General features: G+C 40.5%; 1 protein-coding gene across 1 annotated transcript in view; it reads right to left on the bottom strand.

Moving 5' to 3' along the window:
- LOC139963421 (uncharacterized) overlaps positions 1-16,223 on the bottom strand; it is a 23,207-nt gene extending 6,984 nt beyond the window's left edge. Inside the window, exons 1-15 of the mRNA XM_071964166.1 lie at positions 16,100-16,223; positions 14,634-14,665; positions 13,323-13,492; positions 12,241-12,312; positions 11,068-11,239; positions 9,682-9,904; positions 8,301-8,395; positions 7,783-8,037; positions 7,250-7,400; positions 6,538-6,669; positions 5,453-5,566; positions 4,694-4,982; positions 1,915-3,576; positions 1,234-1,405; positions 327-487 (exon numbers count right to left, since the gene is read on the bottom strand). Coding sequence (XP_071820267.1) covers positions 327-487; positions 1,234-1,405; positions 1,915-3,576; positions 4,694-4,982; positions 5,453-5,566; positions 6,538-6,669; positions 7,250-7,400; positions 7,783-8,037; positions 8,301-8,395; positions 9,682-9,904; positions 11,068-11,239; positions 12,241-12,312; positions 13,323-13,492; positions 14,634-14,665; positions 16,100-16,122 — 3,723 coding nt within the window. The 5' untranslated portion in view covers positions 16,123-16,223. The remainder of the gene's footprint in view (positions 1-326; positions 488-1,233; positions 1,406-1,914; positions 3,577-4,693; positions 4,983-5,452; positions 5,567-6,537; positions 6,670-7,249; positions 7,401-7,782; positions 8,038-8,300; positions 8,396-9,681; positions 9,905-11,067; positions 11,240-12,240; positions 12,313-13,322; positions 13,493-14,633; positions 14,666-16,099) is intronic.

Raw genomic sequence — 16,223 nt, 5'->3', positions numbered from 1 at the left:
TTCCCCTCCCCTACTCCTTCCCCCTCCCCTTCCCTCCTCCTAAAAACAAAAGAAAGCAGTGCCCTCTTGAGTTGAACTCTCCATATACATACTTTGATGACGTAGATGGGTAATAAAATTCAATTGGGGATAAGTAGATCGCCCAACATTATGTCATATATGGCCTACTATGAAACATCAAATCTTTTCACACCGTGCATTCTCTTCTTATACAATTAGGCTTCAAAGACAAACATAATCTTAATGACTGCATCACAGCCGGTCAGAATTTTGCAATGGTGTACGCACAGTTAACTTGGAAAGAGAGCTCAGTGGGGGTGTCATACCTGAATTCTTTCTGGTAAGAGGGTGCTGGTAGGAGAACCCGAAATCTGGTCCGGAGGTGGGATGGTCCACCCCAGTCCGCCAAATAGGTTGCTGCTTCCCTGTTGTTTGTCCTCCTCTCTTTGGTGGAGGCTACCGAACGGAGACGTACCACCCAAAGAATCTATGACAATAAAAAAAGAAGATATATATTCAAATTTCTCCACCGACTAACACACAGACTAAAACGCAACAAACACATGAAAAACAAACACTTAGTAAAATATCGAGAGATTTTAGACAGAAGACAGAAATGAACTATTAATTGTGAAATACGGATCATCTAGTGTTGATATGTTATCGCATGCCTGGGTGACTGGACACCTTTGAGTCTTAGTAAGCGCGTATACTGCAACTACACACTAGGTATTTGATTACCACTGCCTGCAGTCTGCGGTTCGGCCCAGAACTCAATCAACAGAGGAGATAATGAACACCGCTGCTTCCATCTCCATCTGTGTTGGTCAAGTACAGCCCAGGGCAAAGTTTTAAGGATGACCGGGAAAAAAAACATGCAGCAACATAAAAATGACCGATGTCACTTGTAGAATGTACACTTTTGGGAAGAGATGTGTAGGTTGGTAATATGGAACACCAGCCTTTGGGAGTGATAGCAATGGTTTTGTTCAACCTATTTGGGAACATTCACTTTACAATGCAATCTGTAAACAATTAGTCATATGCCAGAAGACCTCCACAGCTGATTCCGGTCGTTCCAAAACGGAAATTCGGCCGGGTCTCAGACAGTCCGGACTACCATCAAAAAATTTGCCCTTGACATCATATCGGACGGTGAGATCTTGCAAACCATTTGGTCAAGTTTTTGATTTGAACTAACTAGAGGAAACAGCATTGCTACTATCTTCTTACCTCTCTTACTCTTGTCAGACCACGGCGACGGTGAACTGAACAGGGAATAGCTGCTGTCACCAAAGAATTTACTGCTGTCACCGTCGGTCAGCGAGCCAGACTGCCGCCTGCCGACCACACGGTTGTCCTGATTCAGAAACTCTTGAGGGGAGGAAGGATAAGGATCTCCAAACTGCAAAAAGAATTAAACGCAGGTGATCTGTCGAATCGACACTTAGGGTAAAGGGGCGGGTATGGGACTTCCAAACTGTAAGAATGTTAAATACTGTTTTAAATAATACTACGAGTTGAAAAACTTGACAAGGTTATAGATGAAACCTGAAATTCATTACCAGCAAATGGCTGGTAGTGATCAAATGGTAAAGCATTTTAAAGGATATTAAAAAATCTAATATCGAGTGTTTGTGAATACTGATTGGTAGACATCAATGCTATCCATATGGAGTTATCTTTGTGAACCGAAACAAAGAACCCACAAAACTTCACTTTTTACTACTATTTAAGGTTTTGGAAAATTAAGTGAATCGAGAAATGAGACATTAATAAGACTACTCACTCTCCCTACCCTTCTGCTAGGCACAAGAAAATAGACCGAGAGAAATACCGAGAATATGCCCAAAAAGAAAAGAAACAAAAACATCTTAAAATTTCTGAAAAATTAGAAATCTAAAAAATCTTCACCTGGAGTTCCTGACCGCCAGCCCAGCTTCCTTGGGTGTCGAGAGGCCAGCTGGGTGCAAATGGTGGAGTCCTGTTGGTTCTGCCTCCGGCAAAACTTGCGGGTTCGCCGGTTCCCTGGGTCATCCTGTCATCCGTGCCCAGACTCCAGTTGCTCCTGCCGAGCGCCGATGAGGTTGATGACGATGATGCTTCTGATGTTGGGGTCATCAGCTGTTGGAGAAGGGCTAGCGGTTCCTCCTGCTTGCCTATCCCAGGAGACGGTTGGTCCGACTGATGCATGAAGCTAGAGGACACCTGAGCAGCAGCGTCGTTCCAAGGGCTTCCGTTCTTTCTCTGACGCGAGACCTCCCCGTTTGGCTGTCTCACGCTGTTGAAGTTGCTGTCGTCGAAGAAAGCCTGGTTGGGGCTCCTCGCGTTCGGGCTGGGCATCTGATGGGGAGAGAAGGCGCCAAACTCGTCGCCCGAGGACTTCCTCTGATTGTTGAAGAAGGGCTTCTGGTAGCTTTGGGGGTCCATGGCAGACGGCTGTCGGAGATTGGTACCTCTCTGATGTTGGGCGCCATCGATGTCACCCTGGTGGATGTTGTTCAGGAAGTTCATGTACCCTCCTTGATCCTCCTCTTTATTTCCTTGACCTCCTCTCTGATCGTAAAACGCATCCACTCCGTGCTTACCTACCGGCCCGGTCCTCTCCACGTGACCGAAGGGTGATGACTTGGGTGGGCCGCCATCGGGGCTGAAGGGGGACCTCGGAGGTGGCATATCTGAGTAACTGGTAGGGTTGTACTCTTGCGATTGTCTGAACTGGGCCATTCCTCTCGGTTGTCTGTTGTCGAACTGCCGTGTTGGTTGTTCCCGCTCTGCTGGTTCCAACATCCTTCCTTCCTCCTGTGGCATCCTCATAGGTCCGTTACGGACATAACCTCTTCCTGGGGGCATCATTTGGGTATTCCACTGCTGCTGCGATGGATAGTTGTCGTGGCTCTGTTCCCCTTCGACAGGGCTCTCCCTCGATATCTGCGGCTGGGAGTTGGGGTAATTTTGTGGTGACATCGACTGCCTGTTCTGAGTAGGGAGAGGTCCGGTGTACCTAGGCCCGGCCTGGTTACCCATGAATGGTGGCATATGACGAGGTGGTGGGGGTTGCTGCTGCCAGATCTGGGGAGGCATGTGTTGGCCACCATGTGGCGCCTGAGGACCGTGGGGTACCGGGGGGCCGTGAGGTGGTTGGGGCCCATGTTGCACCTGTGTCTGTGGACCATGGTGTTGTTGGGGTCCATGATGCATTGGAGGACCATGAGGCATGTGTGGGCCATGAGGAGGAGGCGCTTGTGGACCGAGAGGCTGTTGCCCGGGACGGGGACCTCGGAAATTTTGGTACTGTGGCCGAGGTGGCATGGTAGGTTGGTTCCATCCTGATCGTGGTGGATATGTTCCTTGGTGTGGGGCCATCTGTTGGGGAGGTCCTTGCCTTGGGTAGTGAACAGGATAGCCGCGAGGCATATGGGGTGGGAAATGGGGTCTGTTTTGTTGGGAGGAGGGATGATTTGGAGGAGTCGTTTGGCGTGGCGGCTGAGAAACTGAAGGTGGCGGGATTACCATATTCTTCTCAAGTTTGAAGGAAACCCTGTTCGATTTGGACGAGGATTTCGGTTCAATCACCTGAAAACGAACGAAAAGAACGTAACAATTATTTTACAACTGAATGGTGGCATTTGATGTACTTGGTGCCAAAAATACAAATTTCAAATATCAAAGTGAGCTTCAAACTAACAAAGTTTTTTAATCCCGAATGATTGGAGTATCAAGGAGGCATTTTAGTAAAGATAGAGATAGGCATCAGAAACACCAAATTATGATCTTCTTTTGGGTGGGGGGGGGGGGCTTTTAGATGACTGCTCGTTTCACTCTGGTGATGACCAGAAAATGGAAACTAAACTGAAATACTTGAAAACAATGGGCATTTCCTGAAAATGTCAAAGTTCGTTTGTTAGCTCCAAGTGATTGGCATTTTAGTATGGAGCAGACAGTTTGATAAGTTCTATAATTATGAGCAGATAGGGTGAATGAAGTACAACACAGTTTAGAGCCGAATTAAATTATGATAACAGATACAATATCATCACAGACTCGATTGCGAGTAGATTGCGAAATAGAATAGGCATGTTTGTAGAGCATCAATATATGAAGAAAAGTCAAAGTGTGTAATGTAAAGTGTGTAACATAACACATAGGGAGTGTTAGCTCAGTGGTTAACGCCGGTGCCTTTCAATCATAAGGTCCCGAGTTCGAGTCACTCCAAGATAAGTTTATGTCGTCCAGTTACAGAGTTGTTGACAATTGACAATTCATAATCATGGACGTTAAAATATGAATGTAAGAGACTGACTTCGGTCAGCTTGCAAGCTTTGATAAGCCAATGATGGCTTCTTCGCGAGTTCCTGCAAACTTCAAGCAAACTTCTGCCATCCATCTTGGATAAAAACCATAGCAAGTTGCTCAAACTTTCTCACTCTGAGCCTGGGGTAACAAAAAAATCACGGAACTTTGCAAAAATTGCGGTATAGGCTCTAGTTTGGGTATGCTACAGTGTGTTAGGATAATAGTTTTTGTCCCTGAGGTTGTCCCCTAAGTAGAAAAGAAATCACGGATATTCCGCGAATTCGCGGAAGAAGCTCATGCCTGCACTCTGTATTTACTTCTTTCTTTTCTCTGTCTCTCTCTCTTGACATTGCTTTCCTCCTTCAACATCATTTCTGAGAGAATGCTCTCTACTCACCTGAGTTCCCACCGTCATTTTCTCCATCTCCTCAAATTCGTCGTCGTCGTCGTCATCCTCTTCGTCGTCGCCTTCGTCCTCGTCCGCATCCTCCCCGTCGTGAGAGACGGTCGCACCGTCGCTCCCCACCGAATTATTCCTAGGCCCTCTCCCGACTAGCGTCCTCTGCCGCAGTGGCAAGGCTGCCATCTTGGAGCTCTTGGGATACAGGGTCTTGTCGAGCTCTGCCTGGGCGTCGTGCTGGGGGCTGATGAAGGAGGTAGACTCACCTTTCTTCATCAAGAGTAATCTAAATTGAAGTTAAAAAAATCAAATCAAAAATAAAAAAATAAAAAAAAGGGTTGTCTGAAGAGAGAAAAGAAAGTGTTGTCAAAAATTGTTTTTATTCTCTTTTATTGCTTTTATTCATTACAAAACCAACTAGTGCTCAAAGTCATATTTCAAAGAACAAAACATGATCAGTTTTATGGGCATTTATTCCAAATTGAAACTACTGCATTGGCTGTGGGGAGAGCATGGCAGTTTGCCAAGGGGTGCTATCAATAATTTTGAGCCCTGTAGAAACTTTCTCAGTCAAGCTCCAAAGTTTTCCAGCAGAAAACATTTTACCAAGGTACAATCAGTTAAGAAGTTTTTTGGGACATGCTTACACTGGTTGTAAAGATGCTAGCTTACATCAGATGTTGACCATAACCAATACTCTGTACCTGTTACTACTGAATACATATTACCTCTGACTGTTTACAATCTATATCTTACCCTGGCTGTATGGATGCTAGTTTAGCTCCGATGTGGATCATACGCACTACTCTGGTTCGGTTACTTTCTTCCTTGGTCAAGTGCTTGGCTCTTGGAGATGAAAAATCCAGCAAACTGAGAAAGAACACATTAATATGAACAGGTTAGTAAATCAATTTTCTAAAATAAAATGATAAATTACTCATACAGCATTGAAGTTACAATTATTGAGCTATTAGCAAGGGAACTACAGATGTTTAATTACGTCTTACCTTGTAATTAACTAAAACAAAGATATTTTACATCACTGTTTTGGGGTTCGTTCTCTCATGACATACCTAATAACAACACTTACATGGAAACAACATTCATACCTACAATGCTACTTTTGGAGAAAGAAGAATATGAGCAGCTTCGACGTACAGACCTTCGGTTCACCTCATTTACATAATTTCACCTCAACGACACATCAACCTTATGAAGGCTCACAAAATTTGAGGCCTTGGAATGTAATTGCCATATTAAACAAATGCACTTATAAATATTCCTGTTAGGCAAAACACTAGGGATCATATCATAATCCAGTGTTTTTTTAAAGTAAAGGAAATTTTAAGAAACTATCTTTGTGTACCTGTAAATTATAATGCAAAAACTAATCGTGAATAATAAATCAATAGGACCTTGTTCTTAATGTAAAAGGTTATAGAGCCATATTTGACTTCCCGATAATGTAACGCTCACTTCAAAGACTTAGGCTAGTTAGTCATTCTCCTCATCTCAATAGGCTAATAGTGGACTTGGGAAAAAAATTATCACTTCGGACAATAATGAATGTAGCCCTGGCTCTTGTATTCAAATTATACTGAGCTAGGTACATCTGCTGTCAATATTGAATATAGTCCCAAATTGCAATGAACAATTAACACTTTCCCTCCAGATCTCAACGCATCCATTGTGGCATCAATGTAGCCGACACGCAATACAGTTCCTATCCGAGTGGATTCGATGGCGAGAGAACTTTACTACGTCAAAAACTGCTTAAGCTGCTTTAAGTGAGCTGGCGCGTGACGCTTTAACCTACCAGACCTTTGACCTACTTGACCTACCTGTGAGCTTCTTGAAGAGGTCGAAAGCCGTTTAAGAGCAGGTCCTCCCACAATACGCTCTGGTTCTTCTGGGCACTCTCCGCTGCAGGCTCAGACAACATCGACAGTAACTTTCCCAGACGGTTCCAAAATCTGACACGGAAAATTGAAGTAAAATACCTTCAGCTTTCACAGATAAGTGCGAGCTACGAAGCTTCCACTTTTTGCAAAAAAATACACTGAACATGGTTTCTTTTGTTTTTCTTTTATGAAGAGGAAGGGGAGGGGGAGGGGAGGGGAAAGAGAGATAAAAGTAGATCACAAAACTTCCAATTCCACATTACTATGTCATAAGTATGGATTCGGCATTGAATTGTCCAACCAATGATTTTTCAAATGTATCACAAAATCGCATCACAGATTTAAATTGCTGGACCAGCTGCAACCTGACTTGGACTAAAACTCTATAGGATGGGGGTGGGGGTGGGGGTTAGTTGTTGCATAGCAGTCTCGGCATTTACGAATTTCGTCTCATAAAATACTGAAAATGGTCTAAGGTTCTGTGCACAAAAACTGCTATACATATTTTTACTTGTGTTGCAATTTTGTACATTTTGAATACAGAAAGAAGAGGGTAGGGTGGGGGGGGGGGAGGATTGGTGAAATTGGTAAGACTGGCAGATAAAATACAGACAAAGACGCTCTGTAATACTTAACACTTGGAAGAACTTACAGATATTTGCCAGTCACAGTTTCATCGGCTAGAACCTTCTGATGATGCTGTAGCCACTCCAACAGGACCCTGATAGCTGGCAGGCCTTGCCAGGTTAATCTCTCTTTAGCAGAGCCAGGGGTGTGGTAAAGTAGTAGCTGGGTCAGAGTCACTGGAAGATGAAGAAAAAACCTCAAATTAATAAGACACTTGGGTACACCAGTCTGGAGAGAGAATAGCAGAACTCACCTGATATATGCTTGATTCTACGCCCCATACTCAACAACAGATGCTCCATCTCCCCCCCTTCCTCCCTCCTTCCACCCTCCCTCTCCACTGCCTCTGTTAAAGGTTTCTTCTGAATTAGGTATTTATGTCTGCAATTTCGTTTACAGCAAGTGAGCAAAAAATGTTTGGGGAGGGGGGATAAAGACTTTACTGTTGAAACAGCTTGATAAATAAAATTAAAAAAAAAAAAAAAAAAAAAAATAAACATTTGATATGTAAAATGATCTGCCTTGCGAATAATTGCATATCGACTGTAGGTTACTCACGCATTAGGTCAAGGGTCAACTTCCAGCACTGCTCTTCGTCGGCCGTGTCGGTGAAGTGGTCCTGTTCGGTCACTCCGTCCTCGGGCCTCTTGCTGGCCAGCACTCCGTTCTCGTCGAGCTGTTTGATGCTAGAGAGAGCGAAGATGTTGATGGCCATGATCTGAACCAGCTGCCTCGCGGTTAGACTGTCCTGACTGAGATGGTCTCTAAAGTTTTCCTCCAATTTAGTCTTGATCGTAGAAGCAATCTTCAAGTCTGCAAGACCAGAGATTAAGGCTCTTTTAGTTATATATCAGTATTACATATCATATCACCATTAGTGTCAAGATCAAAATCAACCGTGTTGCTTGAAGTACGATTACTCAGCAACAGCGTAATTTAAATTATTGCGACAAATTATTTATAAAGCATTTCATTTACAGAACTGTCCTGTATGCGTGGGAGCATGATAGCCGTTGTAAAGCGTTCCCAGAATATGCTAGAATATGCCAGAATACATAGGAATACTGGTCACTCACCGGTCTCTCCACCAGCCATGTAGATGACAGCGTGGAATTTGATGAAGTAGTGGATCAGCTCCACGTCCCGCATCTTGAATATCTTCATCTCGTCTCTGACGAAGCACAAAGTGACAAAATATGTGAGTAGACTGTATGATGTCACTTCCTGTCATTTGTTATGATGTCACTTCCTGTCATGTAAATCAGTCACAACTGCCATGAACTTCCATGATTGGCCTTCCCATCAGGATGGAAGATCATTTCAGAACAAATTCAATGAAAACTACATTTGGTCCTGTCTGGATGACCACATTTGCTTATCAGACGACCAAAGACTTAAGGCCTGGTTGTCCAAACAGCGAATTTGGTTGTTACGAAGAATGTACCAAAATGACAAGGAATGATAGATATGTACACTAAAGGAGAGATGTGTAGGTTTGGTGAATAGAAACACCAGGTGTTGGGTATTCATAAAACTCCCCTTCAGGTCTAGTACAATTTTTGTTTTATATCAGTACCTCCAAAAATGATGGAGGGTGATACCTATTAATCATATAACCTACTATTTTACATTTTATTATTATTATATTTAATTGATTAAAATGCAAACAAAATTTGTCGTCTGGCGGATCTACCTCCAAAGTGGACTTTGGTTGTCCCAACAGAAATTTGGTCGTCTTGGATGACATCATAAAATTGCTCTTCACTGTTAAGGGTGGAATTTGAAATGAATGCAAATCAAACATGAAACCCTCAAGACCAAACCCACTTCTCCCAACTATTTCTGTTTGCCTACACAACCCAGTCTGACAAAGTGTAATGTTTGTATCACCTTACTGGGGCTATCCACATTTTGCATTCATCGAACCGCTCAGAAGCAACCTACAACTGTTTTACTGCTATTTTCAACTTCTTTTGGTAAATCTTTGAAGAGTAATATTGCATATTATCTTGAAGATTTTATATATCGCATTGGCTTTTAATGCTGACTCAAACCCTTTCCCCCCCCCCCCCCCCGCCCCCATTTTATCATAATTGTATCATAATTTCATATAATAAGGAACAGACGAACATCACTGGTGATCTGATGACTACAATGGTGGGTTCAAGCGGTCACTTCTCCAGCCAGCTTACTTCCCTGTAGCTTCACTTAAACCATAAAAAAAGTACAAATATGAAAGCCTTTTAAGGAACCAGAAAGCCAACTTGCTCAGTGATTCCTTCCCACATTTCATATGAGAATATCTAATGTAAACCTGGAGACATGATTGCAAGATTTCAGCAAAAGAGATCTTATAGGCATCATATACATACACACGCACCCACACACACCATCCAAAAGTTTCCACTTGCCTTTGGCTAGTAAAGACACAAAAGACCTATTCGTTTCGGTACTGACCTGTCGACCAGTTTTGAAAAAGTACTCTGAAGGTTGGTCAAAGCGGCTGGGAAGGGATGTTTGACCGCGATGCTACGGATGTAATAGAAAGCCATGGATAGCTGATCGCTCTTGCTGGCAGATACGATGGCCAACTGGTTGTACGGTTGACCATTGGTTGGAATAAGAGTGACCGCATGGTTGTAATACATGTGGGCTTGATCGTTGTCATTTCTGTAACGAGCTGTAACGAGGGGAGAAGATATGATTAGCGGGGGGTGGACAGGTGTACAGGCATATATATATATGGCTGTATCTATACCGGCTTAAAATGAATACTGAATAATCGTTTAACTTTTACATCTTACTAAATGCCCCGTCCACCACCCACTCTCTCACCATTCCGTGCAGGCATGGTAATACGTTTCAGAAACAACAACCTCTTTCAGAGATGTTGGAAATAATTATAAGCAGTACAGAGGCAGAATAATCATAATAATAATCATAATAATAATAATAACAAGAATCTGCAATGAAAACCCTCCGTTATTATGCAAAAGCGACACTTTATGCCCATTAATTTCGCTCTCCTCATCAGATGTGCTTGAACAGATACTAATTTATAAGTTAACCATATTTATTTATGTCATAGCAGATATTTCAAAAAATATTCAGAAAGGTAAAAAAAAATAAACGACACCAATCCTATACAGACCTACCACACTGTCATATCAGAGCCTAGAATACTTTGCAGATGGGAATCAAGTCTGAATCCAGTCGGGTTATTATTGCTTGCTAACTTCCGCCTGATTACAACATTTCGGACAAAAACCAAAAGAAAACTCCACGAGCAGAATGTGATTATGGAAGACTACCAGAGCTTCCTTACAACTATGGATTTGGATACTCTTATGGCTTCTTCTGCTTAATAATATGATGGAAATCAACACTGATATTGTTCTTTCTGATAGACCCTGAACTTAAGCAAAAACCAGGTTAGGCACTGTGTCAAGAAGGAAAGCTGCAAGCAGCTGCAAAATCCTGCTCAGCTGAGACGAGGCGAAATGAAACAATAGGAATTTTGAAACAATAGGAACAATAGGAATTATGAAACAATAGGAATTATGAAACAATAGGAACATGAAACAATAGGAATTACCCTCTGCTGACCGGCATTGCCTATTGTGCTGATACGGTGAAGCATGATAGATTGTATTCTAAACAGCTTGGCTGTGGGAGGCTGCAGCCCCCTTAGCGACCTACGTTTTGACAACAAGTGATACATTCCACATATCCGCATGTTTTCTAACTGGAAAAATCTTGGCAAATGTTTTCATCTTTTCTTTCAACTATAAATCTAGATTATTTTCTAGCATTTCCACGGTGATGGAATCCTGCCACACTCACCCAGGTCTCCCAGATGCACGAGACAGTACTGGCAGATGTAGAGGCAGGAACTGATCTGTGGAATCACCACCTTCTGGAACCGTTTACGGAGCTTCTTGGTCACGCCGAACCGTGTGGCTTTCACGCAGAAGGGGAGTTCCAGGTCAAACGCAGAACACAATTCGTGGAGAAGCTGGCAAATTTAAAATTAAAAAAAAAAAAAATTAATTTTAAACCTAGAAATTAAACTTGTTTTTTCAAGTATATCAGTTTGCATGTTTTATTTTATGACTGTTTAATTGCAAAAAAATCATGCCAAATCTGGTCTGTTTATCCAACTTTTTTTGCTTTCCTAAATCTTTGTGCTCAATTTGCTAGTAGTCGTGCAGTTAGCACATGTATGTTCTATCCATGTGCTTCAGTTGGGGGGGAGTTTTCATACCTATTTTAGTGTGTGTGGAGCCATTGTCATGGTAACAAGTTAAAGTTGAGTTGGAATATCTTTGAAATCTGTGCCGCAATGATGTCATCATTTTGGGGGAAGCGTGAAAGAAATAGATTGGACAATAAACGTAGGGAACGAGGATTAACAGAAAGATGTTTTGATTCATCTACAATCTACTTCAACCAAGTGGAAAGAAATTCTTAACCTTTACACATATGAAATTTCAAAACCACAAGCCCCTGGAATGATAGGCTTCTCTTAAATGGAAACGGAAAGGATAAGAGTACGAAGCATTTTAATTTTTTTTTTTGAAGTCAAAATTTTTCAGTCAAAACGGGTCTCTGTGAGTTACGCATGCCGCACGCGATAAAAATTTGTATACATTGCAAGGAAGTATATTTCCTCCTGCTATTATTTGCAAATTCCTCTAAACTATAAAAACATATGCCTGCAATTACAACCTGTTGTAATTCCCAAATTCTGTGAACCTTTGGGTGGAAAAAATTTGTTTGTCACATAGACAATTAGTTTGCATACATACCGTAGGTACCGTACGTACGTTATCATACTACCGGTTTTTCAGTTAAAACCAGTTTCAAAAGTGAAAACCGACCAGTTTTTACTTTAGCCAAAATTGTGCAGCCTTATACATATAAAGTTGAGAGCTCTCTATAGCAGGACTTTTTGCAGCCTAAAAGAAACAGTTTTCTACTTCGGGGATTAAAAATGGTGGAAGAAGGACAACTCACTTGGAGAAAAAAACCTGTAGCACTGTCCAAGGTCAATGTAAGCATTGACTGTAACTCGCTCCTTTTGGGGTTCTATTACAAAAAGAATAAATTTAAAAAAAAACAAATAATTAAATGTGAGTCAAATAGATTTATTACAACTTAAGTTGGTAGATCACCTAACATTCAAGATCCAGTTCTTTCCATTGCCTCCAAACTTTCAACTAAAGTCGGAGACATTTTGACACTAAGTATATTCAAGTATTTGTGTCAAATATCAAACAACAAAAAATAAATGAAAGACAACATTCCAAAATCTACAAAATAACAGGTAGTGCAATGTACTCTCTTGCACGTCAGAAGCTTAGATTGCCTACACAGTGCTACACAGTGCACACCAGGAATGATTTTCCCCGGCCTTCTCATAGGCCGACATCGCTAAATGTTCTCACAGATGACCAAAAATACCACTGTGGTTGTACCAAGGTCTGGGCATAAACAGTTTACTTAAACAGTGATACTTTCATTACATTACCATAAATATTCAAACACAATACAAATAACTGTTTACAGTAGAAGCACTCACTCATACATTCCATTTTTTTTTCTTTTTTCTTTTTATATTTTGTACATATGACTTCTTAAATTTTCATACATTTCATATCATTATATGTCTTATTAGAGGGCCTCGTGGAAGATTATTGCTAAACGAGCTACCCTCTTAAAATAAAGTTTAAATTTTTTTTTTTTTTTAAATAAAAAATTCTATTAGTATTTATGAATATTCCAAAGCAAACAACTGATAAACAGTTTGTTTGCAATTACCGGGCAGCAGAACAGAATATGCACTTATGCACTCTCTTCTTCAGCTCAACACCAGAATAATAATGAAAGCATATATTTAACAACAGTTCTTGAATTTCACCTTTGCAAGGATAGCTTCTTCAAAACCCACACCTCAACTTTACACCATACACACACACACACACACACACTTGCACAACCATTACCTTCAACCTTTAACACGTGATGAAATCTTCCTCAATGTCTCACTACAACTATTAACTCATACTTTTTCAAATTTTGTGTAATTTTTCCCTCACCATTTTGTCTCTCACTTTTGCCTGTAATGAAGAGATGTGATTTTTGAAGATGTTGTTCCACAGTTCTTGCTCCAATTTCTTGTCCAAGGCATATTCCAAATCAGTTACTAAGAGTTCTCGATAAACATTCTGGAGATTATAACGGACGACACGAAGGTCTCCTTGGCCCTCTGTTGGATGACAGACAAAGAACGTCCAAAACTCAAAGAGATCATGGAATGCATCTAGCTTACACAATTTAGCATCGGTTATAAGAATATTCTCAGTTTATTAGACAATTTAAATATTATTTCTTTTCTTTATCCTATTCAACTGATAAACTTGACTTTTATGTTGTGTTAAATAAATTGAATGAAAATGGTTCAAAGTCATACTTAAACAAAAGGAGAGAAATGACCAATCTTTTCAGAAAAGTTGTGTTCGGAACATATTTCCGTATGAGCTGGAAACAAATCTAGTTTTTGTAAAACTAGTTATTTTTAGTTGGTAACATGTATGTATGTATGTATGTATTTTAGACCCTCCTGCAAGCAGGAACTCGCGAAGAAGCCATCATTGGCTTATCAAACCGCAAGCTGACCGTAGTCAGTCTCTTAGATTCATATTTAACGTCCATGATTATGAATTGTCAACAACTCTGTAACTGGATGACATACGTACATTAATGATTCTTGGAGTGACTCGTACCGGGGACCTTACAGTATGTGAGTAATAAACATACAGTATGTGAGTAATAAATAGAGACAATTGTGTAACATGATTGCTGACCAATATTGTCTCACACCTTGGACTGTTTCCTACCAACATGTATTCTACTATGCATATGGTGAAATTGAAAATTAAGAAAAACACACCAAGTATTTTAACATACTTTCTTCAAAGTATAAACTTCCTTTCTACTAATCATCCAAACAGAGAAACACGAGACAGCCAAGCAGACAATCTGATGTCCTTTGCGTGAAGCTTTCCAGTAGTTCTATTTGACTTTTTTCCATGTTGCGCCTTGAGCACCCTGTAGGGTGGATATGTGCGCATTATAAATCTCTGTTATTATTATTATTATTATTATTTGTGTGCGATCAAAATGAGTCTTCACTTTAATCGAAAAGTTGGGTCAAGTTCAGTCAACCGTGACTAACCAAATGTAATGTACATTGCAATGGTACAATAGCAATGTATCAATACATGCTTACAACGTCACTTCAATAAGGACGCATGGGGATCAGGATCTGGTTCAAAACGACTAGCAAGTAATAAATGTCCAGGACGTAATCCAGAAATATATATAAGTCACCCCTTTCTGATACTTACCACTTAGCTGTTTCTTCAGTTCATTAGCTCTCCTGCAAAGTAAAAAATAGAGGATTGTTTCTTGTTAGATTCTTGTTGTTTTCTATTTTCCCCACTGGTATCAAGTTGTGGAAACTTTTGTACAATGCAGTTCAGAGCAGGCTTACAGGCTAGACTGAAACCACAAGTCATCACCCATCAAATTAAAGCATCTGGGATATGTTATATTATAAATTTAAGGCATGAATTTAGGCCTAACTGAGGCCTACAGTAGGGAGTGGGGGGGGGGGTAATACAAAGGATCAGTCACACAAAATAGTGAATTTATTTGCAGTCAAACTCTTAGCAAAACAAGATGAAATATTCATTTATTTACCACCACACCAGACAGATGAAGCATTACGCTTCCTGAAATTTCTAGCAAAATGTATCCATCAAAGGAAGGAAATACATTTTAATTAGAATTTCAGAGGATGGAAAAGTAAGAGTTGCTAACAAGTGATCAACTGCCTAAAACAGTTCACAAAATTTTCAAATGTCACATTTAAGCCAAGAAACTGACAAACACATGTATTTCTTATGATTGAGATGATGTATGAAACTTTAAATTCAAACACCAGTGATCATAATGTATTTCAAAATGACTGAAAGTAGGTGACACAAATGTGATTCAGTCTGGCCAAAATGCTATCAAAAAACGTGACATCGTTATCAAAGTTAGAATACCATGATTTAATGTGGCCATGTTTGTCAAATGCAAATTCAATCAACTAACACACCTCTATCATTCACTGTCAAACATTTAACTTAATGGGTACGACAAAGCCAAATTTAAATACCTTGCCAATTTTAAGTCGTAATACAAAATATTTTAAGCTAATCTTGGTAATCAACTCTCAACTAATAGTTGTTGTTATTCTGGCCCATCAGAAGTTTATTCCATCTAGCCTAGTTCTAATGTAAGGATAAAGCATTATTTAAGTATATAACCAGTGGCATTGAGTAGATGCATTGGCTGGGGATGTTTATTTTCATTTCACTATAGTACTGTAGCACAGTATGCTAGGCTAGGCCTGAAGTGTATCTCAGACCAAGGTCTCACTTGGGTTCACATCACTGTTCTCTTCAAATCTACACCTGCAAGTTTATCAAATCAATGGGATTAATTAACCCACTGTGTCAAACAACTAAGTGGTACTGTTATATCAGGTGTAATTTGTGTAGGCCAAACAAGCTACAGTTAGCCTAGATGGTAAGCCTACATAACGTTTGTCGAACTGCGAATAGCGATTTACCGTTAACCCTATTTTCCTATTGCTGACAGCAGCATTGTAACGTTAGATAGTATGTACGACTTTCTTTAAAATGACAGAAATGAACCTTTTCTTCTTTTAAACATTAGAAAACGTTATGAGACATTCGTAGTAAACGTTTTCCAATTATTTGTCGTGAGAACAAAATTGCCTTCATTTTCGCATAAAATTTACCTTGACAGCTGAGCACAATTCATCACATTTCCGTCGTTTTAACATTCTTGTTGGCTGACTTTGGCCTAGAACAGGAAGCGGCCATTGCAATATATTGCTGGTGAGATCATCAAATTAGATTCCA

This window comes from Apostichopus japonicus, chromosome 22 (assembly GCF_037975245.1).
Source record: "Apostichopus japonicus isolate 1M-3 chromosome 22, ASM3797524v1, whole genome shotgun sequence".
Taxonomy (NCBI): Eukaryota; Metazoa; Echinodermata; class Holothuroidea; order Aspidochirotida; family Stichopodidae; genus Apostichopus; species Apostichopus japonicus.
This window is presented reverse-complemented; position numbering and strand designations above follow the sequence as displayed.